The following is a 24,175-nucleotide window of genomic DNA, read 5'->3' on the forward strand; positions in this document are numbered from 1 at the left end:
GCTTAGTTAATCAAATACTGCAGTACTGATCTCATCAGTATAAAAGTGAAAGAGCTCTAGTTCTGTAATAAAAATTCAATTTATTTTACTTTATTTTGGAGAGAGGAGGGAAAAAGGGTGGAAGGAAGGTGTAAGAGAAGAAAGGGCAAACTTTAAAACAGCAGCCAGTATTGGGAAGGGCGGTGGGAACAGGTGAACAGGCACATTGGAACCGTGGGAACATGTAAATTGACCACTGTCAAACCAGTGTAAATTTCTTGGTTTCTCATGGAAAACATTTTATCCACATATTTTCCTCCCAAACACATATCCAACACTGTCTTCAGTATACGACTTTGTTGGTAACTTTTAAAACAGGAATAGCAAGTCTATTCCTGCCTCCCATCGCTGTAAAAAGTTATCTAGATGATTTCAAACACCTTCTTCAGCTCCACTATGAGCTGCCAGTCAGACTTCTGCATTTCGTCCCTGAACCAGTCCTTCAGAGCATCGATGGACTGACGGCTGATCTGTAACACACAAGACAAGCCCATCAGAAACAGATGTGCACGGTGACAAAGGCAGCTCTTCACACACCGGGAACAGTAACCTACAGAAAAGGCACCCACCTACAGAACAGGAAGGGGTGAGCTGTGAGCACCAACTACAGACAACGGTACACAAATAGCTCACTGACTAGATTCCCCCTCTGGCGCACTGAGCTTCCAAGTGCTTTTAGCTACAGTACCTCATTCCTTTGGCTCTCCTGAGCAGCACTGCTACAGAAGTCATAATAAGGCTACAGAAGAACACAACAAAGCCCTGCACGAGGAATTTCAAGTGGCTCTCTCTCTCCAATGAGGGTCACCAGTATCAGTTTTTCAGGCTTCACACGACTGTTTCACTTTGTTACCCCTGTCATACACCACAAATGCAGCTGGCTTTTACCTTACTGACAAGGATGTCTGTGGCTTCAAAATGCCGTCCATACATTTTCGGTGATTCACCAGGAATAGGTTCTATTTTAACACACACTTCTTGGCCTTTTTTTGCCACTTCCACTGGCTTGTGGTTTATTTCAATACTTGTAACTATTCCAATGTCAACAAACTGTAAACGCAAGGAAGAAACTGTAAGACAGATCAGCAAAACCCATGCACGGGTGCTCTCTCAATTCCTGCTAGTTGCTCACACGAAGCTATCAGAGCCACTACCTCAGAACTTGCAAATGAGCACTGTGAGCACAGAAAAGGGCAGCGGTGCCAACCCCTCTGTAGCTCAGCTGCCTTATTTGTTATCCTTCAGAACATCAAGACTTGAGTTCTCCCCTTATTAGTGACCAGCAGTGGAAGTTCTGCTTGTTACTCTGCATCACAACATCAACATTGCACAAAGGAGAGAGGCTGCCTGCCACAGCCGTGCTATGCTTCCTGGCAGGGCACTCTCTGCTGCAGGATGTGACTCTTCCAGCAGAGTAGCACGATCTAAAACTCTGCATCTCATCTCCTCTGCCAAAGTTCTGCACAACGATGAAATGCATGCAAACATTTCCTGGTGCATCATTCCAGCAACTACCAGCTAGATCGAGCATCCTTGGGAAGAGGCTCTTACTCACGTTTTTGCTGGGTACACACATGGGAGTCCCCTGCTTCACCTGGCCTGCCTCCACCACCACACCCATCACTATTGGGTCACGGGAGTTGAAAATAAACTGAGGGAGTATTTTCATCTTGCAAGGAAATACTGCTATATGCCTGGAAGACAACAAAGAAAAGGTGTTTTGAAATAGATGCTGTAACAGCAACCAAAGCACACAGTTCTGCCCGCTATCACACAGCCTAGACGTTTATTCTAACAGTGTCACTTGACAAAGCATCAGGCAGGAAAATTCTCTGCTGAACCTATTCAATGCTCCATCTTCAAGAACTGCAGGTGACAATGACAGTGACAGGCAGGGATGTCGTGGATTTTATTGTGACTGGCTCGGGCACTGGCTAAGACTGTGACCAAAGGAACAATAATTGCAGTGCAATTATAACCTCAGAGGAGCATGAGAAGTGTTGCCACAATCCATCAGCGACTGAAGAAATTCAAAACTTTTGTTTGTGAACAAGTATTTTAAAATGTTGAGCTACACAGTCTCAAATTTGGATTAAAAATAAATGGTTTACTGTCTTTACTGAGGACCAGATTCCAAAAATTAAGTTTTGGATCCCCATAAAGCCTTAAATGATAATTCATGCTTCTGCAGTCAGAACTGAGCCTTGTTCACTGCAATTACATAAACATGAAACAGTAGAACCCAAACCCTTCTGCTTGCTTTCTCAACTCTGCAGCTCCCATCTGTCAGAAAAGTATATGAGGGAAACCTCATTAAGAACACTCCATGTTGCATGAGCTAAGTCTTGCAATGACTTCACAACTCCCACCCTACTAATCCTAATCCTGGATGTAAACATTTAGACTGGACTGTATTCCTGAAAACTAACAGGTTATTGTCCCATCTTCTTCCTCTTTTCCTTCCTTCACTACTTCTAAGCAATAACTAGCAATCAACGAGCTAAATGCAATTTCATTTAGTAATAAAAGGATTAAGAGACTCTGTTACTTACGAAGCATGCAGAATAGGACTGCTTTTACTTACTTGAATTCTTCTTGTTTCTGTTTTTTGTAGTCTTGTCTGTATTTTGTGAAGGCATCAAATAAGTGATAAATTATTTCAGCACTAAAAATTCGCACTCCTAAACTATCAGCCATTTCCTGCGCGTCACGTTCGATCCTCACATCAAATGCCAGGATGACTGCATATCTGCAACAGAAAGAAGTCAAGCAGTTCAGCAGGCAGATCACAGAACTGCAGCTGAGAAGGGAGGCTTCCCGAAACACCGCTATGCATTTGCCAACACAGTAAAGCAAAGAGCTCACTTACTGGGGGTCGTGTTCCAACATAACGGATGCCTTCATAACATCTTTTTTATGGACAGGACCTATGTTAATTCCTGCATACTGTTGAAGAGAAAAGGCACACAAATCAGTCACTGACCTTTCTGAGTTGAAAGGAAACAGTTACCAACTCAAACACCACCACACAGCAATAGAAGCAACATCAGACGCAGCACAGAGAGCACTTACTGGCACTTCTGACGTTTTAAGAAATTCAAGTAATGCTTCCAAAGACCCTAAAGTAGAAGCCTGGACATAAACACCCTTCTCTTCTAACTTGATTGCATTCAGTGTTTGCTTCAGTTCGTGTATCAGTTCATCCTTTAGAAAGAAAAGCAAGGTTTAGTTCTTTTGCTGTTCTTGGTATGCAGTCTTCCTGTTCCTGACAGCCGTACCGACAGGTACCAGCGTGGAGCCCCACAGTACAAGTCACACACAGCCCTGTGATACACTGTGGCTTGGTGAGAAGAGCCTGTACCAAATCGTATTTGAGGGCTTTGAAAGAAGGTGACCACAAACCCAAAGCAGACAGCCATCTTGAGAGCCAGTAACACTTCTTTGCAACCTACGTTGTTCCACCAAACACAGTAGGCTTCTTCCAGCAAGATGAAAGAACACACAAAACAGCATGCGCCGGTGTCTTCAGTTGCTCAACTGAACATTAACAAAGAGAGATCCCTAAAACCATTGGCTAAAAAGGATTCTGAATGCCTCATGAGCAGCAAGGCCTAGGTACACCACTGAGGATATCAGAGCAGAAGGGCCACCTTGTTGCTCTGAGACGTTACAATCCTGTTTTCAAGAGCCTGTGCCTCTCAAGCCTGAACACTCTTTTCCTCTAACAGATCAATAGTTGTTACCTTTTACTTTTAAGTTCTCACATCTATAACAAGTAGATTTTACATACATACTCTGATCTACCCAGAAACAGCCTGTAACTGGAGGATCTGAAGGATTAACCTTCCTTAAGAGGCAAAGGTAAGTAAACAGTAGGCTGAAGGAAAACTGTGGATAAACAAACTATCAGCACAGTGGGTCTTCTTTTTAAACTACTTCTTCACTTTGGAAGGGCAGGAGCATCTCATCTGAATTTCAGTTTTTGAGATAGATGCGTTCTTTCTTTGGCCTCTTTGAAAGTTACAAAAGAAAGTTTATTACACAGGTCTTTCCAATCCTGATGATAGTTTAAGAAATTCCACCAGCAGTGTGATTTCACTGAAATATATGTATGAATCACTGCAGATGCTGAATCAGTAGTTAATAATGCAGTCAAACTGTGCTATGATGTGTTTTCAGTCCTTATTCCATAAGTAGAGACAACCCAGCAAAACATCAAGGAAAACTAAGAATCAAGATAGCAAAAACATCAATGCAGTAACACTTAAGACGCTGCAGAGCCTTGTGTCCAGATGATTGTAACAGTTTCTCACACATAACCAAAAAAACAAGCATAACAAGTTACTTGAACGTTGAGCTCTCAATCTTGGGATGAACTTCACCACCAGAGAGCTCAGTCACCCCCAGATTAAGTGTCTCATTTCAACATCAGCCATCTCACCTTGAGGACTGGGACTTCATCCTCTTTATGAGCTACAAGCAATGGCAAACCAGCCAATGTTTTTTCCAAATCTTTCCCAAGAATCTTCACACCTTGAGCAGCAACCACCTCTTTGTGCTTTTCGTATTGGTTCTGAAAAGGAGAACACACAGTAGGAAAGAATTCGCATAGATGCTACTCAGCAATACAAAGTAGTAGTAAAGAGATGCTGAAGAGCTCACCACCAGCAAGTGCAGCAGACAGGACGACAGTGAAATCCAGCTCTTCCTATCTATCAGTTACTTTCTCTAGTTCACAGTGCTGACATCCTGTTTATCTGAATACTCTTCTCCCATTAAATTTTTATTGTTATTATTGTTGGGATTCAGGAATGGGAGACAAGGCATGCAGCAGCAGGGGAGCTGTCCAAGGCACAGAAGAGGACCAACAACTTGGGCACACTAGGAAACTGCAAGCAGTGATAGGAAGTTGCTCACCAAAAATACATCTGCCATCAAATCACTGAAATCCACCTTGGTGGAAATCCATCTTGTTGACCTGGGAAACCTATAATGTTAACACTGCTGTTTAACCCCACACAAGACATAAGTCTCATAACAGTTTCACACACCGGTTTATCTTTCGCTTTGAATATAGAGAAGCAATGGCCAGAAATGCTTTTTACATATTGTACTGCCTTCCCTTTCAAGTCATCCTTCCATACTGCTACTGAATTCTACTACATTCTCTATTGTATCAAAACTTGATTTTATTCTGGTTCTAAATGCTTTCTTAATGCCAGTACACCAACCAGTTTTCATACCTTGACTCGTAGCTCCTTCATAGGAGGAGGTAGCAGAAGACCTCTAATCTGAGTCACTATGGGACCTTCTACACCAGGAACAATAATGGTGTCTCCCTCCCTCAGGCGTCCATTAATTAAAATAACATCTATGGTAGTGCCCATGCCTGGCAGTGCTTTAACCTGAACAAAAGAGGGAAAGAAAGTTAATCTCTGCTTTAACAATTATTTCTTTTTTTAATTGTAAGCCAAGTAGAAGGGAGCGAGGGGGTGAGGGCAGAAATTTCTGGGTGAGTTTCAAAGAATAGCTGCTGAATTACCTCCATGACTTGAGCTCTCAGTTCTTGACACTCAGCCAATCTCTTGGTCAGCATAGTTTGCGTTAGCTCAACGAGAAGAGCTATCAGACTTCCCATGCCATCCCCTGTGTGAGCAGAGGTAGGTACAAGAGAAACAAAAGTGCGGGGATCCTTATTCTCATAAAACAAGGCAGCATTCAAACCCTGCAATCAGGATTAATAGTTACTTGGGGAAAACAGATACGTACACACACACACACCATATACACACAGTTAACAGTAACATACAATTCCAGCCAACCACTGCAATTCTCTACTTTAATTTAAAATAAAACCAACACAGTTACTGGCAGCTCACTACAGAAATGCAGCTTCAACCTATACTTGGATGCAGCATGGGATAACTCTACAAAGCCTATTACCACATGAAGCTTCTAGATACTATTGTATGCCACCAACAGCTGTTCCCACAGTTGATACGACTCGCACCCCTCTGGTGTCCAAGGGAACAAGGGACAGATGGGATTCTCTCGTGTGATTCCCAAAGAGGGTAAGAACAGGGACAGAGAACTTGATTTGCTCTTCGTGTCTTCACTGACCACGCACAGCAATTTGCTGTTACTTTTCTCCAGTCTAGCACTCCAAAGATGGAGCAGTTCAAAGAGCTGTTACTTGACAACAAAATTTGGCTTACGGACAGTAAACACCAATGTGTCAGAAGCGATCAAAACCACCACACCCACAGCACCATCCTTACTACCACTTCCATTAACAGAAAAGACTTGCATATTCCAACCTACCTGTTTTGCAAATTCCACTATGATAGCTTTTGCACGTTCTTCAAACTCATCTTTTGTATTCTTTTTCTGCTTCTTTAAAGTCACAGCTACATCTGTATCAGGACTTTTTTTCCAGTCGTATAACCTGTCGATCTTGAAAACACAGTAATACATCACCTTCCGCAACATGAAGGACAACTTTATGCTTACTCCACACGATTTGAGATAAATACTTCATCAGCTAGCAATACTGGATGGCTAGCAGTCAAATCGACTTGCTTCAAAGGCATTATTTCTCTATGTATCTACCTGATGCCAGAGCGAATGTCAGGAAAGCAATACTACTTCATATTTTAATCATTTAACCCGTAATAGTCTGTGTTCATATGGAAGAAGTTTACATACATAATTTACGTCAGGTTTAAGATAAAACACTCAGACAAAAGAGACTCATGTACAGCTTTACATACACAAAAACTTGAGGCTGTTTTTTATTCCCTTTGAAAAGTGACTGCACTCGTTTTACAAAGATTTTTCTAAACTTACTGGTGAATTTGAACCCTTTCCCACACTGCTACAGAGATGGTTGGGGCTGTCCAAAACATACAACCTGCATGCTTCAGAAGGACTTCCAGAAAACAAACTGATCTTAGGTCCAAAGAACTGGCTTTACATCTCAGAACTGGATCTTAGAAAATGGATTATGACCTAAGTGACAGGACTATAACATAAACCATAAGATCTTTTTGTTAATCTTTTATCACCCCTCCATCCAATCGTTTTAAAAACATCACAGCTATTTTCAGCAATGAGATAAAGCTGCCTTGGTTCCAGCAACCTTTAATGCTAATATTCAGTTCACTTTCAAAAGTATGCTGAAGTTGTCTAAGTTTATCAGTAAGAACTGTGAGACAAACTGCCACATTGTTCTGCAAAACTCCCGTAAAGCAGCTGACCAAAATGCAGCAGAAAGGAGCTAAGAAACACTGCTTCAGTCTTTGCACAGGCAATTCAAGATCACGAAAGACAACAGAAAACTAGAGTCAAAATACCTTCTTACAATATAAAAAAATACCATCATAGAGAAAAGCTTTCTTACCTTGTTGAGAGCTACAATAAAGGGGCATTTCTTAGATTTCAACAGGTTTATGGATTCAATTGTCTGTGGTTCCAAACCATGCATAATGTCAACTACGAGAATGGCAATGTCACAAAGTGAGCTTCCTCTATTTCTTAAATTGCTGTGGCATTAAAAGAGAAAAAAGATCATGTTGCAACAGAACTTTAAGAAAATCACCAAATACAGTGTCAAACTTACACTCATGAATAAAAAGTGAAAGCTGATCAAATATTCATCTTTCCTCCATCAGAAATTGTCCTTCATTATGCATCCATGAAACACTGAAATAATACTGTGAAGTCCATTTAACAGTGTATATTTGAATACACATAAGCAAAAGTAAGAAGAAACTACAATTCTGCCTATAGCTTTCCTGCTGTTATAGACTTCTTACAAGTTATGATTCATTGAATTGCTTTGAGTGGAAACTGAGAGGGTTACAGTGAAGTATAGGAGGAAAATCTGAATGAGACAGATGACTCAATGTTATGACAAACACCAGTATCAGACACCTGAAGTGCTGAATAAAACCTGGCTAGAAAAAGGGCTGTAAGTGACAGGATGCCAAGAAACAGGTCAGAATATCATCATGTACCTAAGGCCTGGCACGTCAATCCTTTTAGAGGCTAACATTTAAGAACATCACAACAAAGTCTTAATCCTGTCCAGGGATTTCATCTGAACACCACCTCAATGAGAACAGTTGTGCACAGTGTGCTTTTAACTTAAAAGATGATCTAGCATCTTTTGTCTGTATGCCACCTGTATCCCTGGACTGTACAAGAACTCTGCTAGGAATCAGCTTATTTGTGCAACTGATGTCTCACTGTGTCCTGAACTCAGTTATATCAGCTGGACACAGAACTGGAGATGAGAAGAGCTTGATTTTTTCATGCCAGCATACCTGGGTCACCCGTTCTTCTACAGCTACCTTCCTTCCTGCCTCTATCTTCCCTCTTACAATAATTATATTAACAAAAATTATTTACGTGTTTTTACAGATACTCTTGTCTCAACTGGCATGAAGACAAGACATTAACCAGATATTAAATGCCAGATATTAACCAGATATAAAAAGCAGCTGTAAAGTAAGCAAACCTCTACTTCAGTTTTTATAAAGGAAGAAGAAACACAACAGACTAGAGAAAGACTTAATCCTTAGTTAAAAATACATGCAGATGCTTCAGGCATCTTCTGGGAAATACAATACTGTGTGAACAAACATTACCTGAAAGACTCATGTCCTGGAGTGTCAATTATCAGCATTCCTGGAATTTTTATGTTCTCTCTGTCAAACTAACATTGCAAAATATTAGTCACCTTGGCAAGGTAGTGCAAGAAGAAACCTGAGCTGGCAGCTTACAGATAGCACTTGCTTCAGAAAATCCACAGACATTTTGAAGCCAGCACCTCCACAAAATAAATCAAAGCTAATTGCCATACAAAAAATACAATGCAGTACATCTCCTAGATGCCAAATAGCCATAAGCTCAGGGAAGATTTGTTAAGACAAAGTAGCCTATAGGAGGGGAACAAGAAAAAAGAAAAACCCCAGAAAATACATTCAAGCTAGCAAGATTTATCACCCTTGTTGTGAATGTTTTCTCGTCCCCAAGGATTTCACATTTTTAAAAGACTACATAAAACTTCTGTAAAATTAAATAAGTTTAAAACATATATATGGAATTAAGAGAGACTTTACTGTTAGGATTTTCCAGGAGCTAATGATGCAAGCTCATCGTTATTTTCAGTAGCAGCCAAATGTTTTGTGAGGAAAGTTTGTCCAGAACACTTCCTCAGCACTTAGCTGAATAGTTTTAGGATTACTCAACTAAAATTACTTGTAATATTTCCATCCCTTAGAAACAGGCATCACTGCCAAAGTTTTTCGGTCAGCTGCTACAGGCAGCATATAGTATCCAAAACCAGCAATACACAACAGTTGCTATTTCTCTAACGATAACATTCATCACCTGTGAACTGGACCAATTTCAGCACAGGAGGTAAGAAGTGAAGCTTTGTTAACAATAAAATACTCAGTAAGTTTCAAAAGTCAGAGCTTACGAAGTTATTGCCTATAGGAATTAAATCAACACCAACGTTGGCAGGAAAAGGGTATCTGACTTTGTGGAGATATCTCACAAGGCCTAAGTAGTAACTAGTTTACATATATTATTTTATATATTATATAAAAATATTAATTAATTTATTTATTTATTTTAAGTCTTTGAAGTGCTATAACTTACATTTTTCACCATCTTAGTTTGTTCATTAATAGCTTCAAGAGGCACATTAGTTGCACCTATCTGCTGGGTGATCCCACCAGCTTCACTGTCCTGCACATGAGTATGGCGGAGCTGAAGGCAAAAACAAGAAAAAAAAGACCAGAAATATTCACATGTCAGATCCCATTTAAAGTAACTCCTTTGAAGACAATTTAATCTTTTCTATTTTTAACCCCAAAAAACACACACGCAAGGAGAGGTACCTTCACATTCGGCATCTTACCTTATCTAAAATTTTGGTCTTGCCTGTGTCTACATGCCCCAGGACACAAATAACTGGTGCTCTCAGCTTTTCAGTGTTGGCATTTTTGCTGTTTTCAGCTCGACGCTTCTATATAGCAGATGCAGGAAAATTGTTACGTATAAATCAAGAAACACAGCTCACCCCTTGAACTGACCACATATCTACACTAAACAAAGCTAACAGCAGGACTTAAATTTTCAAGGCAATTCAAGGCCTGCCATCCCTCTTTTCCCAAGTCCAAATGCCTTCAGCAAATACTTAATGTGTTTTATGCTTGTTGTTGCTATTATTGTTACAGGCTCACAGGCTAACTTATCAGCTTTCTCAGTGGTTCATTTTGAAGAAGGAACTTGGGTAAGGAAACAGAGGGCATTAAAGTAGTCACAAAAATGCTGTACAATTTAGAAATACAGCTTTTAACACTAAAATCTTTCTCTGTAAAGGATAAAAGCTTCTTTGTCCAGAAGAAGGAGAGGCAGACAAGAGTGACACTGACACGTATATTCTTCGTGATCAAGCTGTGGTAGATTGGCTTCAGGCAATAACAGGCATTGCTTTCATTAGCCCAATGTATGGACCTGCCTAAACAGCGTCATGACACAGCCATCATTTTGGCAACTATAGTTCAAAGGCCTTCCTGTGAACTGAAAATTCGTTGTTCCTTACACATCATGAGAACTCCCCCAAATAAAGCTGCATCCCAATACCTCAATTCTCCGTTTAGCTTTGTCATAAGCGCGCTCTTCCTTAGTGCGGTCATCATCTGAGTCATACTCAGAATCAGAGCTAATTTCCTTGCTGGGCTTTCTTTCCCCAGATTGTTTCCCAGTAGCTTGGGAATCTGCATCCCTCTCATCTGAAGTCTTGTCATCCTCATCTTCACTCCCTTCGCTTTCCGCATCCTCAGATTCTTCGCTCTCCTCTTCTTCGTCCTCTTCATCCTCTTCCTCCTCCTCTTCTTCCTCATCTACTTCATTTTGTTCTTTGACTTCAATGTGAACAGGTTTGCTCTCTATCAAAAAATAAAATCTAAAGTAAGAACTTCCTTAAATTCACGTTTCCAGGGGAGAGAGCAACATAAAGAAATGAAGAAAGTCTACTGAGTCTGCTGCCAAAGAGAGAGGACTGAGATTAGGTTCCACCCCAGAAGTGCAATGCAAGATCATCTCTCAACTGTAAATATGAAATGTGTTTCATGTTCAGAGCTGCTGATTTAAAGTGTTTAGAACCTGCGAAGTAAGTTTGGGGCTGGAGGGAGGAATGATATCAGCAGCACACTTCCATTTGAAATCATTTGCAAAAATTCTGAGAAGTGACATTTTCTAAAGCTCTGTGCACTTCAACAAGGAATGGATGCACTCCCACTTCTAAACAAAGCCATCCTCCAAATTCAACACAGTATGGATTCAGTGATCAGGAAGGTATCTTGAAGCAACAGAAATAATGAGAACTGAGCTTTTCTACTACTTTTCATATCTCATTCTAAATTTTCCTACACCTAATTAATTCCTAATTAAGAAACAATACTTTTCAAAGGGATTCTTCAATAAACAAGATCTATCTGCAAGTAATCTTCTTTCTTTGAAAGCTCCCTGGTTACCACACCTGTAAATTCACAAAGGACACGCTAACAAGCACTCTTTAAAGCTATATCTTGTTCTCTTTACAAAGATGCTAGTAGGCTCACTGCTCTTTGAGATTAGTAATGTTTCCTTGCTACATTGAAAGTCCATGAGCTTATTAATAGACTAGATCTAATTCCAAGGAAGGTTTTTTTCTCCACATTGGCAGTTCCTTCAAATACAAGTAGCAAGAAGTGGAATAGAGGCATTCTCCTCAGTGTAGTAGCAACAGACTTTAAAGAAGGTTAGCAGCCATTAGTACTCTAAGGTAGAACAGCCTAAGACCATAGGAGCACACACTAGCAATGAAATATGATGTGTCCACAGCTGAGCAAATAAAAAAAGACTTGGATAGTTCTTGATCTCAACAACAAAGGCAGATCATGGAAGCACTAACTACAGTAATTAACAACTGTTCTGGAAGATCCACAGCAATGTATCTTTCCTCCAACAGAAGAGGAAAATATCTGAGAAATTACCCCTACATTTTTGTTCAGCTCTTAACAACCCCAACAGAAGCTGCCATTGACCAGACAGAATAGAGGCTTTGGCATACATGCTTAGGAATATCAATGTTCTGTTAACTCTTCTATGCTTGCCTCTCAAAGGAGAGGAGAGAAGGTACTTAGAACTTACTGTAATGCATGCATGCTAACCTTCAGGCCACCTCAGTCTCTCATCTCTTTGAGAACCTGTGTTGAAGGTATTCTCCTAGATGTTGCCAGATTTCTGTAGTAAAATCATTAGGGATTTGGAATAGCTACTAGAGAAATACAGTATCAAGTAGAAAGATTCTCTTGGCTCCCAAATGAGGTTGAAAACATACATTAAGAGGAGGGCATTTTTTTACTTTTTTTTACTCCCAATAAAATAAAAATATCCAACTGATATATTTTAGGTGATAAGTGCACGTATATTTCCAAAGGGGAGCATCGAACCGTGTCTGTTCAGTCAGTGAAAGCTCTGCCTTTGATGAACAGACAATCTTATGTCTATTTTCTATCACGCTTGCCTTGCAAATGATTTAACAGTGGGAGAAGGGGAGTCTAAGCACACTACTGGTTCCATACAAACTAAAAACGAAGCCCTGAGAACAACTGTTAATCAGAAAAAAATACATCTGTTCAGTATTTACATGCTCACCTTTTTCTCCATCTTCATCACTAACCATGGCTTCCCAGTCATCCAAGCCTGCATCTTCTTCTTCTTCTTCCTCCTTTTCTTCTGAAAAGGAAGAAATCCAACATTAGAGGAAGAGAAACAGCACACCAACATACGAAATTTAAGATGACCTTTCCTTTGACACATGGACTGCTGAAACTTACAAGTTTGCTACCATAATTATAACAAATTATCTCCATACTCCCTAAGTAGAAAAATGCTGCACACTTAAGAAACACGTAAACTTCAGTCCTCTCCTGTAAATTTTACAGTTCTATAACCTTTGCCTAGCACAGCTTATTTTTGGAAGACAGATAAAGTACTGATGCAGTTGCTCCCTGCACATCATGCATGTGCCTGCCTCATATACACCTCACAAACTTCTACCAAGATCACGTTCCTGACAGAAGCTGCACAATTAACCATTAGCCATGCATAGCAAAGTGACAGAGAAACAAATTAATGCTGTAACCACCACACTTGTAGTCTTCAATTAGTCTGAAACGTCTACAGAAAGTGCTATTTTAAGACTCCAGGTGCCTTGACACAATTATGCAACATCATGAATTCCAGATTAAATTAATTCATCCCAGCAGGAGCTCGATCAGATAAAAGCTGCTGTCTCTTCTTATAATAGACAAATGGAAAAATGCAGATTCTTAATACTCTCCAAAAGGGGCATTGAACAACACACAGTCATGAAATTTAACATAAAGAAAGAATTAATTCCAGACTGCTGTAACATTAGCTAGGAACTGCTTTCCTGCCAGATAGCTTTTTATTATGGCACTAAAATTGCTCTTTCAAGAGATACATCAAGCCAGAATTAGAGTACACATTCAGTTTGATTTTTACAAAGTTGGAAACTTTGTCACTACTTGCCTGACTTAAGAATAAGAGTAAAAATTGAAACTGTCTCCTCACTGAGAATGAAGTCCAGTATTAAGCTATTCTGCCAAAGTAAATATTGTGCACAGGGAAAAATGACAGCAACAATCACTCAGTAGGCTGATTCCACCTCAGTTTTGCAAGCTAATCCATATTCACTGCATTCAGCACTTGGGAAAACAGAACACTTCGTGGTGATTGTATTCTCAGCTTGAAGATTGCAGTGCTGTCACGAGAAGCAACATATTTCCCTCTGACTCCCACATCACACCTGAAAAAACACCTTTCAGAAAACAAATGAAAAGTCAAGGGAGCTAATCATAGGGCCCTGAATGTACCTATATGACACAGTTGCCTACATAATTGAACACGGGAGTTCACCAAGAATAAGGGACCCTTACAATCTCATTCTGACTCTTCATGCCTTTTTATTCCACAAAATTCCATCCGTTCATCCCTTTGAAAGGAAGGCAGCTGCCTCAAGAATGGATATCCACTCGGCTCCTACCCAACAAGGTATAGAAGAAGAGTGTTGAAAACAGCAAATATCTGCCGTGTGGTGCTGCCCCTGCATGCTTTGAGTTTATTAGCATTACTACTAACCTGGCTCTGCTGGAAGAGGAGACTCTTCTTTTACCAGTGTTTCTAGTTCTACTGCATCTTCAGCTGGGGAAGTCACCTCCAAGCTTTCTGAAACTGCAAGAAGCAAATTAGTTTCCAGGTTCTTTCAGAAGGCCAAACTTCAAAGCAGAGTTAGACGTTCAGCTTCACATCTAAGTTTCATTTCAAGTTGAGCTATTAAAGTAAATAACATTTCTATTTGATAGCAAACTAACTGAAGTCCCATGTACTCAGTTAAAACAAAGTCAAAGTGTGCAGCTCATCTGAGAAACATCTGGCCTTCCATGCATTCATGCGAAAGTTCAGTTACAAGCTATGACAATCACCGCTGATTTGAACATTAAAACAAAAAGCCACTTTCTTACAAACACAAGAGAGAATGAACCGGTACTAATGAATGAACCAGCCATTCTTGCTATACTGTTCTGTTAAAGAAACCAAACTTCTGCAATTCTGATGGGCAGCCAGTTCAGCTCTTTATTCTGAAGTGGTAGGTAGCCACATTACTTATGTTGGAGACTAAAAAACAACAACAAAAAAAGCACAGCTAAAGAACAACATAAGAAACCTGCAGGCACTCTGAAGTGCAATTAATATAGCTTTAGCTGATTTATTCCACAAACATTTCCTGAAGCATGACTAATTTATCAAGTATTCCTAGATGCAAACCACACCTTCTTTATTTTCTGGCTGCTGCTGCTTCTTTTTCTTTTTGTCTTCATATATTGGCCTCTTCTTTGGCACAGAGTCTTTGGATGGCACTTCAACACCTGTAAAAACATTGTTAGGAAAAAATAAAATACTGTAGAAAAATAAATCAGGTGACTGCTTCCTTTAGTTTAAATGAAAACAAGTTTTCAAGAGTTGCCAGATGACAGAGGAGAAGAGCAGAGTAGGTTCATTGCAGATTTTAACTCTCAAAAAGCAGTCTCATTTTCAAAAGCAGCAGAATTTGAGCACTGTTAAATGCAGTTCTTCAGATACTCTGACCATTCCTAAAGAAGTTACATTACTAACAGAAAAAAAACACACTGATCAATCAAATTTCCATAGGATTTGATGAACACACACACCTCAAGTTTAACTAACATACGTCAGTGCAAACTCTGCTACGCTCAAATGCATTTAAAACGAGTGTCTGAAAATGACACGCAAACTGGAACAGTTAAGATGCACATCTCTTCTTAAGAGCTTAAGGTTGTTCAGGACAGAATTTAATCTTTTGCTCTTTTTTTCATTTGCTTTTTATTTCTGAGGATAGTTTGATGGTGTTTTTGTTTGTTTTTCTCCACTTAAAGGAGAAAGAAAAAAGCTCTAGGTATTAAAATAATGGCAATTTCAAGTCATCACCTTACCTTCCAATACTGTAACGTTGGAAAGGATTCAATTATAAACAAAAGTCTGGTGCAAAAATAAACTCCTTTAATTATCACTACACCTTCTGAAATCTCAAAATTCCTTCAGGTACCCACCTAATTAACTGTGTTGCTTTGAGAAAAATCTGGTTGTGGCAGCAAAGAGATAGAAGAATTCTAGTAATTACAACAGTGGCTGAAGAAAAACCACCACCTTACCATGTGTTTAAAGATTCATTTCACCAGTTACAGACATTTCTACTCGTTCACACTCCCTAACAGCAAAGTTTCAGACATTGGTTCTTTACAAATATAACAAGAATACTCCTCAGCCTCTGGAATTCTCTTCTTTCACAGAATCACAGAATGGCCAGGGTTGGAAGGGATCTCAAGAATCAAGAATCTCCAACCCCCCTGCCACATGCAGGGCCACCAACCTCCACATTCAATACTAAACCAGGCTGCCCAGGACCCCATCCAACCTGGCCTTGAACACCTCCAGGGACGGGGCATCCACAATCTCTCTGGGCAGCCTGTTCCAGCACCTCACCACTCTCTCTGTAAGAATTTCCCCCTGACATCCAACCTAAATCTTCCCTCCCTCAACTTAAAACCATTTCCCCTTGTCCTGCCATTATCTACCCTTTCAAAGAATTGATTCCCCTCCTGTCTGTAGGCTCCCTTTAGGTACTGAAAGGCTGCACTGAGGTCACCCCACAGCCTTCTTTTCTCCAGGCTGAACAAGCCCAGCTCCCTCAGCCTGTCTTTGTAGGGGAGGTGCTCCAGTCCCCTGATCATCTTTGTGGCTCTCCTCTGGACCCTCTCCAACAGCTCCCTGTCTTTCTTGTACTGGGGCTCCAGACCTGGGCACAGCACTCCAGGTGGGGCCTCACAAGAGCAGAGTTAGAGGGGTTTTCCTGAGCCACAGGAACAAGTCAGCAGGGACAACGCAGGATTACAACACATTTACTTCACTGCAAGGGAGATGTAGATTCTACCTAACTGATAAGTAGGAAAGCTTCCATATATCCCTTTCCTAAAGCAAATGTAAGGAGAGTTCCTCTGACTTCAAGCAAAATAATGCATGTGCTTAAGCGAGTACACAAATTAACACAAGAGGATCCAGACCAGCTTTACAAAGATTTACTCAGTACACAATCAAATATAGATAAAAAATACAAAGAGAAGTAAGGGGTGTGAAAAGTAGATTTTTTTTTATTTTTTTTTTTAAAACAGCAGTATAACTTACCCTGAGCTTGGAGTAGTTTAAGAGTAGCCTCTGCCCTGGCTCTGGCTTCTCGTTGAGCTTTTGTTAAAAGTTTTCCCTCCTTCTTCAGACGTTCCTTCCTCTCTTTTTCTTTCTGTTTCTTTCTTTCTTTCCTTTCTTGTTCCAATCGTTCCTAGAGAAAGGTTAAAAAACATGCAGAGATTTTAAAGCATGCTTCACACAAAAGCTGTGTGTTTATTCCATTGATGAGAAAACATATTAAGGACGGATATAGAAGCTGCATACCAGCAAGAGTTCAGGTTAAGTCGACCCTTACTCTGTCCTCAGAGTAAGAAATGCCATACCTCTTCTTTGCGCTTAGCTTCTAATTCCTCCAGTCGTCGTATGCGTTCTTCCTCTTCTCTTTTTGCCCTCTCCTCCTCTTCTTTCATTTTAGCCAAGGCTTCTTGCATAGCTTTAACTGTAGCTTTACTGGGCCCCTTCTTCTTCTCTTTTTCCTTTTCCTCTTTCTCACCTTTCTTTTTTTTCTTGTCTTTTTTCTTTTTGTCCCCTTCATTGTCATCAGCTACAGAAAGAAGAGAGAGGATCAAAGGCCCCAGAAATTGTAAAGACTCTAAATGCAATTAGTATTTCCAACACTGTAACTAACTCCAAACAGGGAACATTTTCAGAGGCTACTATACAAGCACTTCATAATAAAAAAAATGGAACTGTCTCTTAAGTTACAAAGACAGGGCCTGAAGACTTAATGTAACAGATGTCTAACAATAATTAGGCAGAAAAATTATGTTTACATTACAGAACTGCTACGTACATGTGGTAATGAGAATTCACCATCTGGCTTTTGTTTACACCCGTACCTGAATAAACTACAGGCCAGAAAAAAACAGCCACATGTCAGCCAACAAAGAAGAAGACAAGGCTACCAAATGATTACTAACTCCAGATTTAGAATAAAGCAACAAATCACCTGCACAGCCTGTCAATACTCTGGTCTCCTGATAAAAACTACCATGTTTAAATTACAGTTTTAGAAACCATGTTACAAACCCTCTGCTCCTGCAGGAATTTCTCCTTTTTCCCCAGGGCCAGGGGCTGCTGCGACATCAGGAGAAGCCTTCTCTTCAGCTTTTTTTGGAGCTTCCTTTGGCTTTGCTGGTTCCTTACCACCTTCTAATTCTTCCTTTTCTTTCAGTTTCCTCAGTTTGGCTTTTTCTTCCTCACGTTTTTTCCTTTCACGTTCTTTTTTTTCTGCCTTCTTTTGAGCTACCGTTTTTACTTTGAATGATGACTCTTCTTCCTCATCCCCACTTCCAATAGCAGCAGTGGACTTCGGTTTTTGGTTTTTCTTTTGTCCTTTTCTAGGCTGGGAGAACTCATCCGATTCATCACCGCTCTCACCTGTAGACAACGTCCCCACACGCTCCTTGCTTTTCTTAACGTTAGCTTCATCCTCTGACAGTTCATGCTTTTTGTTTGATTTCTGAGTTTTCCCTTTGTTTTTCTTAGGCTGAATCTCAAGATCATCATCATCACTGCCAGAAAGTACGTCTTGTCTTGCTTTCTGAGTTTTTTTAGGTTTTCTATCTTTATCTTCCATTTCCTCACTGTCGTAGTCATTCTCAAGATTGGCTTTTTTGCTCTTTCCTTTCCTTTTTTTGTCCTGTTTTGATAAGCTATCTTCGTTGTCATTTTCAGCCTGGTAATTAAATGATAAAATCAGCCATGGGAAATAACATGCTTTTGAGAGTTAGCATTCACAGACGTCAAGAAAAACTTCTCTTACTGAAGACGAAGTTTGAAAAGCAGTAACTACGACTGCTGACTGTACTACACTCAGCCCACAGTTAAAATTTATTCTGATTGAGTTCGAATGATCATCACACAAAGACACTGCTTAGGGTAAAATATTTCACAATTGACATTTACTATTACAAGCATAAGAAAAAATATCCACTAACTTCTTTAGGAGTTCCAACCACAACACAGACTGACTCTTCTAGGATGGAAGTGTCTCGTATCCCAACTACTTCCTATTACACAGTCCCCCCTTGCCCCACAGTGTTCACCTTTCCTGCAGAAGGTTCCCTGTCAGCTCTCCCTCCTTGTGCCTCTAGTGACAGTTCTTCCAGCTCCTTCAGGATATCATCTTCACTAAAACAGGAAAAGTTATGGTACTTAAGTAAATGAAGTTTTGCAAGGTTAAATAAAATAACGTGGACAGGAAAAAAATCTTACTCAAAATCTTGTTTCTTCTTCTCTTTTTTCTTTTTGCCTTTGGATTTCTGAGGCTCTTGTTCTTTTGCAGCGCCTGCACCTTCTATCTCAGCAGCAAGGGCATCAATATCAATATCATCTTTTGCACTAAAATGCAAAAGGAAAATAGGGTTATTTAAAAGTTCATCTAAATAGAAGTCATTCAAATCATTACACTTAATTGACCCTGTAGGAAAAAAGGAAAAATCTGCATATGTATTGTCTGCTTGAAGGTAAAAAGAATGGTAAAACATATTCAGATCTTCCAGTACTGACTTTTAAAATTCAGATGTGAGATTTGATAAAACCTTCTTGGAAGAATACAACTAGACTTTGCTCCTCCAAAAGCCAAGTTGTTTATCCCTCCACATCACAGTAGGCATCATGGATGGAAAAGCAATCCCTAAACTGAAAAATGTAAAAAATGATGCAGAAGGAATTTCCTAATTCAGTAGGAGCAATCTGGTGATTGAGAAGCAGAATATCACCCCTACTGGACTAAACATCTGAAAAAAAAAAAAAAAAAACTAGTAATGCAGTTGACAAGCAATTATTTCCACTATTTGCATACTTAGTAGCACCTCTCTCAGGCCTAAAGACAGCTAAAAGAAGTTTCACAAGGCATCTGAAATAATACAATGAGATCTAATGAGAAGGAGAATGTAAGCTTCTGTTTCAAAAGCATCTTCCTTTCTTGTTACAAGTAACCTCATCTGCAACCAAGAAACAAAAGCTCTTTTCCTCTCTTTTATCAATAGCAGTGAATCAAATGCACTTTTTTGCTTCTCTTGTACCAGCAGAAGGGGGCAAAGACGAAGTCTAGTGCCCAGAGGTTTGTCATGTGATGGTACTCACAGTGCAGCTGTGAGAAAGGTGACTTGCCTATTCCCCGCTTCACACTTAAAACTTAGGTTTTTAGACCTACTGAAGTAGTAAGCATTAGGATACCACTCATATCGCAGCTTGCGGCTTTTATAAATTATATTTATTAATCATTTAATCTGCTACTGATATCTCAACTAACTCCCTCTTAGGTACACGGGCAGAAAACTACTCACTGACTCAAAGTTTCACTGTCTTGATCACTGCTACCCACTTTCACCAGCCAGACCTCCAAGATCACCCAGTCCGCCTATCACCAAGATTTCCCACTAAACCACGTCCCTCAGTACAACATCTAAATGTTTCTTGAACACCTCCGAGGTCAGTGACTCCAACACCTCCCAGGGCAGCCCATTCCAGCACCTGACCACCCTTTTGGACCTTTCTTAACGTCCAACCTGAACATCCCTTGGTGCAACTCGGGGCCATTCCCTCTCATCCTACAGCTGTTACCTGGGAGAAGAGGCCGACCTCTACCTCACCACAATCTCCTTTCAGGTTACTGTAGAGAGCAATAAGGTCCCCCCTGAGCCTCCTCTTCTCCAGACTGAACAATCCCAGTTCCATCAGCCACTCCCCATAAGACTTGTGCTCCAGGACCCCTCACAACTCCAGGGCCTCAATGACTTCCTTGTAGTGAGGGGCTCAAAACTATTATATATGGATTACATTTTTCAGAATCTTTGGAGAAATGCTTAAGTCTCTGTGCAAAAAGTGAGGGCTCAGAGAATCATTTTTACATGCTGACATTCGCAAACCCAATTTATCCCCAAATCTCTGCATTACCAAGTCACCAGAACGGCCTGTCTGTGACAAAAGCACAAGATCAACTATTATTTGTTTTCAAGATCATAACTTTTCTTCTATACCGACAGAACACACCAAATAAAAAGCAATACAACGAAGCAGCTCACCATCCAGCACATTGCCAGGGATACGTGCTCTTAGTCAAAACAAGAAAAGCAAATCTCCATTATACCCACTGATATATTTCTCACAGAAACATAACTCTCCAGTAGTTAATGCTGATTTCTAAACCAATCCCCCACGTACCCCAAGGGGAAAAAGAATAAACTTTGGGGTCATTAGCACCTTAGAAACAGCTGACTTGACGTTGAAGGGCTGTTTTTATACGCAGTTTAACTGGCTGTGGTCCTGAGGTAGCACAGAGCTGAAATAAAAACGTCAGCAATCATCCCTACACCTCAAGCTAACTATGCTACACGCAAGCCCACGCACAGGTCCTTTCTTTTTACACCCAGTGTAGCCCGTCAATTTATTAAGTACGCTCACTTACCTCCTTCTACCTTGAATCAAAGCAGGAGATTGAGCCTAACGTGAGCTGGAAGTAATTAGAAGAGACTGCTGCTACTGCTTCCAGTGGCTGCACAACTCACACCAACTGTTACAGGACCTTACCCAGATGGCTGCACGGACATGAAAGAGGCAAACTTTTAAGCAGGCTGTAATCCACATGGATATTCTCATGACTTTGCAACTTTGCAGGAAGCACGTTCAAACATAACCACCTGTTTTTACGCTACTAGCAAAGAGAGCTTATGGCACTTCATGCCTTCCAGGATGCAAGCTTTAAGGAGGGGAAACAGGGCATGTGTAATTATGGGTGGGTTTCCTTTTTTGTTTGGGGTTTGTTTTGCCTTTAAATCTGCACGCTTCAACTCCATCTTGAAAAGGGAAACTTCTTTGGGGAAAAAGATCTGAAATCAAACACCAAAAAAACTCATTCACAGACATTAAGCTTTAACACCCACCAGCGAGCACAATTTAGAAATAATAATGAAGACCATTCAGCTGTCACAACAGTGGCATAAATACAGCACAAGACTCTTTCTAACATTGGCTTCTACAGCTTACGAGTCAAAGGTTTCTAAGAAATCTACGCTTTTCACTACGTTTCCATTTACAAAGACAAGACAGGGCAGACTTCAAACATTTGTGCCTGGATGAAGTAAAAAGTAAAATTAAAACACATTCACTGGTGATATATAAAGTTATGATTCTTCTTAATAACTGTAAAGCAAGAGCATCACTGGAAAGCCAAGGAGTTCAAATATTGGCTTCCATGACTAAGAGTTTATTTCCATATTGCCCTTGAATCTCCTTATCTTCGAATAGTCATTCATGACTTTCAGCCAACGGAATGCTGCAGTAAAGATTTTGAAATATATTCCACTGTCAGCAATCTAATTATTTCATTATTTAGAATTAGAATGCTGAATTCTAATGACTCTAATCTTGGCTCAGTGTTATTCTTCTAGAATTCCATAGTAAAGTGGAAAAGAAGATTGAGAAAGGGCCCTCCTCCTTTTCCTGGGAGATACTTACGTCATTTCTTACGGCATAAGGAACACAATGTATTTAGGTACAAAACTGTGGAGTTTCTTTTCTACTGGCATCGGAAGATGTACCTAGGAAACTTTTTCCCATAAACTTGAAGTACTCCCCAAATGCAATTTCCAGAAACCCAAGCTCTCTTGCAGGAACCTCCTCCTCCAAGTCCTGCAGAAGGTCTCACCCATCCCCCCTATGCCCCACGTTCAGCCTTTGCAAGGGTCCTACCCCAACCCCATGAGCACCAGACACAGGGTTGCTGTAGACAGGTTCCCACACAAATATTCCCATATTCCCTCAGCACACACACCTCAACGAGGCCCAGAAAGCATGAAGCAGAGAGCCAACCACTGCTGCACTGCTGAGCATTTGCCTTGTCCTGTTGCTGCTTCAGAAGCAAAGCCAGAGCCATCGTTCTTATTCATATACTTTTGATCCCAGCCTCTATTTCTGCTGCCAGATAAGACATTCCCTACTTCTGGCATTGCTAAAAGAGTGAGCTGTAAGTAAGCTGGAACAAGAGTTAAGTGTGTGCACACCACATACAAATGTCAACAAACCATCTGCCAAACACTAAATGGCTGCAGACATTTCTCCAAGGGCATCTGTGCCTAACACAGAGCAAAACTACACACTGGGAGAAGACACAGCAGTTGGGCTATTTAAAGAAGATAGCAGTAATCCATAACAAGGACACAGCAATCACTAGAATTCAGATATCAAACAAAACTATTGAAAACTTGCATTGCATAGGAAAAAGCAAGGCTGCTAACAGATATTCAGTGGGCCACCAGCTGAATACTGTGCTAGTACACAGGATCAATCAGGATCAAATCTTCCCAGACCATCCTCAATACTCGTAGATGCTTAAGAAAGGCAGGAGCAAGAAAGGAAATTCAGTAACACCCCTCACGCAATCACATGTGGTCAAGCCAGTGACAAAGCGACACTCCAAAAATCCACGTCGTGTTCCACATTGAACACAGTGACAAATAATGCTACAGTCTCAAAACCTGCCTATAACAGAAAGCGTGAAAAGATTACAGAAGAGCTGGGAACGAACAAAAAGCTGCCACCTACCTCGGCTCAGTCGCATGTAAGAGGATTGCCAGCAGCTCTCCTACTTATCAGATCCCCAACAGTTGCAAGCTATTGAGTCAGAAAAGTGGGAAGTCCCCCATGACTGACATGCGTATGGTCTGAAAGAGACCAACCCAGTGCTTCTCTTGCTCCTGCAACAAGGAATTGACATTCAAGGCTAACACTCCAATCAAAAAAAAAAAACAAAAAAAAGCACAAGCTCAGTTATTACTTAACATCTGGTGAAAAAAAAACTAAAATAGCTCATCTGTAAAGGTGTTGAATGCCTTGTTTGTTGTCTTCTTTTGGTTGCTGTTGTTAAAAACGTGATCTGATTTTGGAGCAAGTTCCCTTTCTGATGCAATGGCCTGCAACAGTGAGATCCTATAAAGTCCCTTTCTTAGCTCTCAGTCTATTATGGCTTTAAGTACACTGACAGTAGTACCTGCAATACAGATCCCCAAACACTGAGCAGAACTTTGTTATCAATGGGCACCGTGTGCCTACGCAACAAGGGATGGCAGTGGTAGAGAGAAAACTATCACTCCACACATGAACTGAAAGAGTGGAGCAATGGGATTAATCAGCAGAATGCAAAGGAGCTGAGTTGTCCTCATTAGTATCAACTTGACTCTATTGAAATTAGTTAAACGAAACTTAAAAAAAAACAAAAACCTTTTAACATCTAGCAATCCAACACTGAGCTCTGCAAACAAAGCTAAGGAGGTAACACTCTCCTGCC

The 24,175-nt window shown here is 40.4% G+C and overlaps 1 protein-coding gene across 2 annotated transcripts in view; it reads right to left on the reverse strand.

Annotated features, from left to right (window-relative positions):
- Positions 1–401: 401 nt before the first annotated feature.
- EIF5B (eukaryotic translation initiation factor 5B) overlaps positions 402–24,175 on the reverse strand; it is a gene marked incomplete at its 3' end in the record, with an annotated part of 30,992 nt that continues 7,218 nt past the window's right edge. The window contains exons 2-24 of one of the 2 annotated variants that reach the window (XM_079538183.1): positions 19,102–19,227; positions 18,933–19,017; positions 17,914–18,562; positions 17,208–17,428; positions 16,885–17,035; positions 14,955–15,050; positions 14,263–14,349; positions 12,754–12,834; positions 10,696–11,000; positions 9,968–10,075; positions 9,706–9,816; positions 8,688–8,755; positions 7,439–7,580; positions 6,361–6,492; positions 5,582–5,764; positions 5,283–5,444; positions 4,481–4,612; positions 3,112–3,243; positions 2,909–2,985; positions 2,624–2,788; positions 1,595–1,733; positions 928–1,089; positions 402–509 (exon numbers count right to left, since the gene is read on the reverse strand). In XM_079538183.1, coding sequence (XP_079394309.1) covers positions 402–509; positions 928–1,089; positions 1,595–1,733; positions 2,624–2,788; positions 2,909–2,985; positions 3,112–3,243; positions 4,481–4,612; positions 5,283–5,444; positions 5,582–5,764; positions 6,361–6,492; positions 7,439–7,580; positions 8,688–8,755; positions 9,706–9,816; positions 9,968–10,075; positions 10,696–11,000; positions 12,754–12,834; positions 14,263–14,349; positions 14,955–15,050; positions 16,885–17,035; positions 17,208–17,428; positions 17,914–18,562; positions 18,933–19,017; positions 19,102–19,227 — 3,622 coding nt within the window. Of the gene's footprint in view, positions 510–927; positions 1,090–1,594; positions 1,734–2,623; positions 2,789–2,908; positions 2,986–3,111; positions 3,244–4,480; positions 4,613–5,282; positions 5,445–5,581; positions 5,765–6,360; positions 6,493–7,438; positions 7,581–8,687; positions 8,756–9,705; positions 9,817–9,967; positions 10,076–10,695; positions 11,001–12,753; positions 12,835–14,262; positions 14,356–14,954; positions 15,051–16,884; positions 17,036–17,207; positions 17,429–17,913; positions 18,563–18,932; positions 19,018–19,101; positions 19,228–24,175 lie in introns of both variants that reach the window. The other variant, XM_079538182.1, reaches the window with a different exon arrangement.

The sequence above is a fragment of the Tetrao urogallus genome (genome assembly GCF_951394365.1).
Source record: "Tetrao urogallus genome assembly, chromosome: 1".
In the NCBI taxonomy this organism is placed as follows: Eukaryota; Metazoa; Chordata; class Aves; order Galliformes; family Phasianidae; genus Tetrao; species Tetrao urogallus.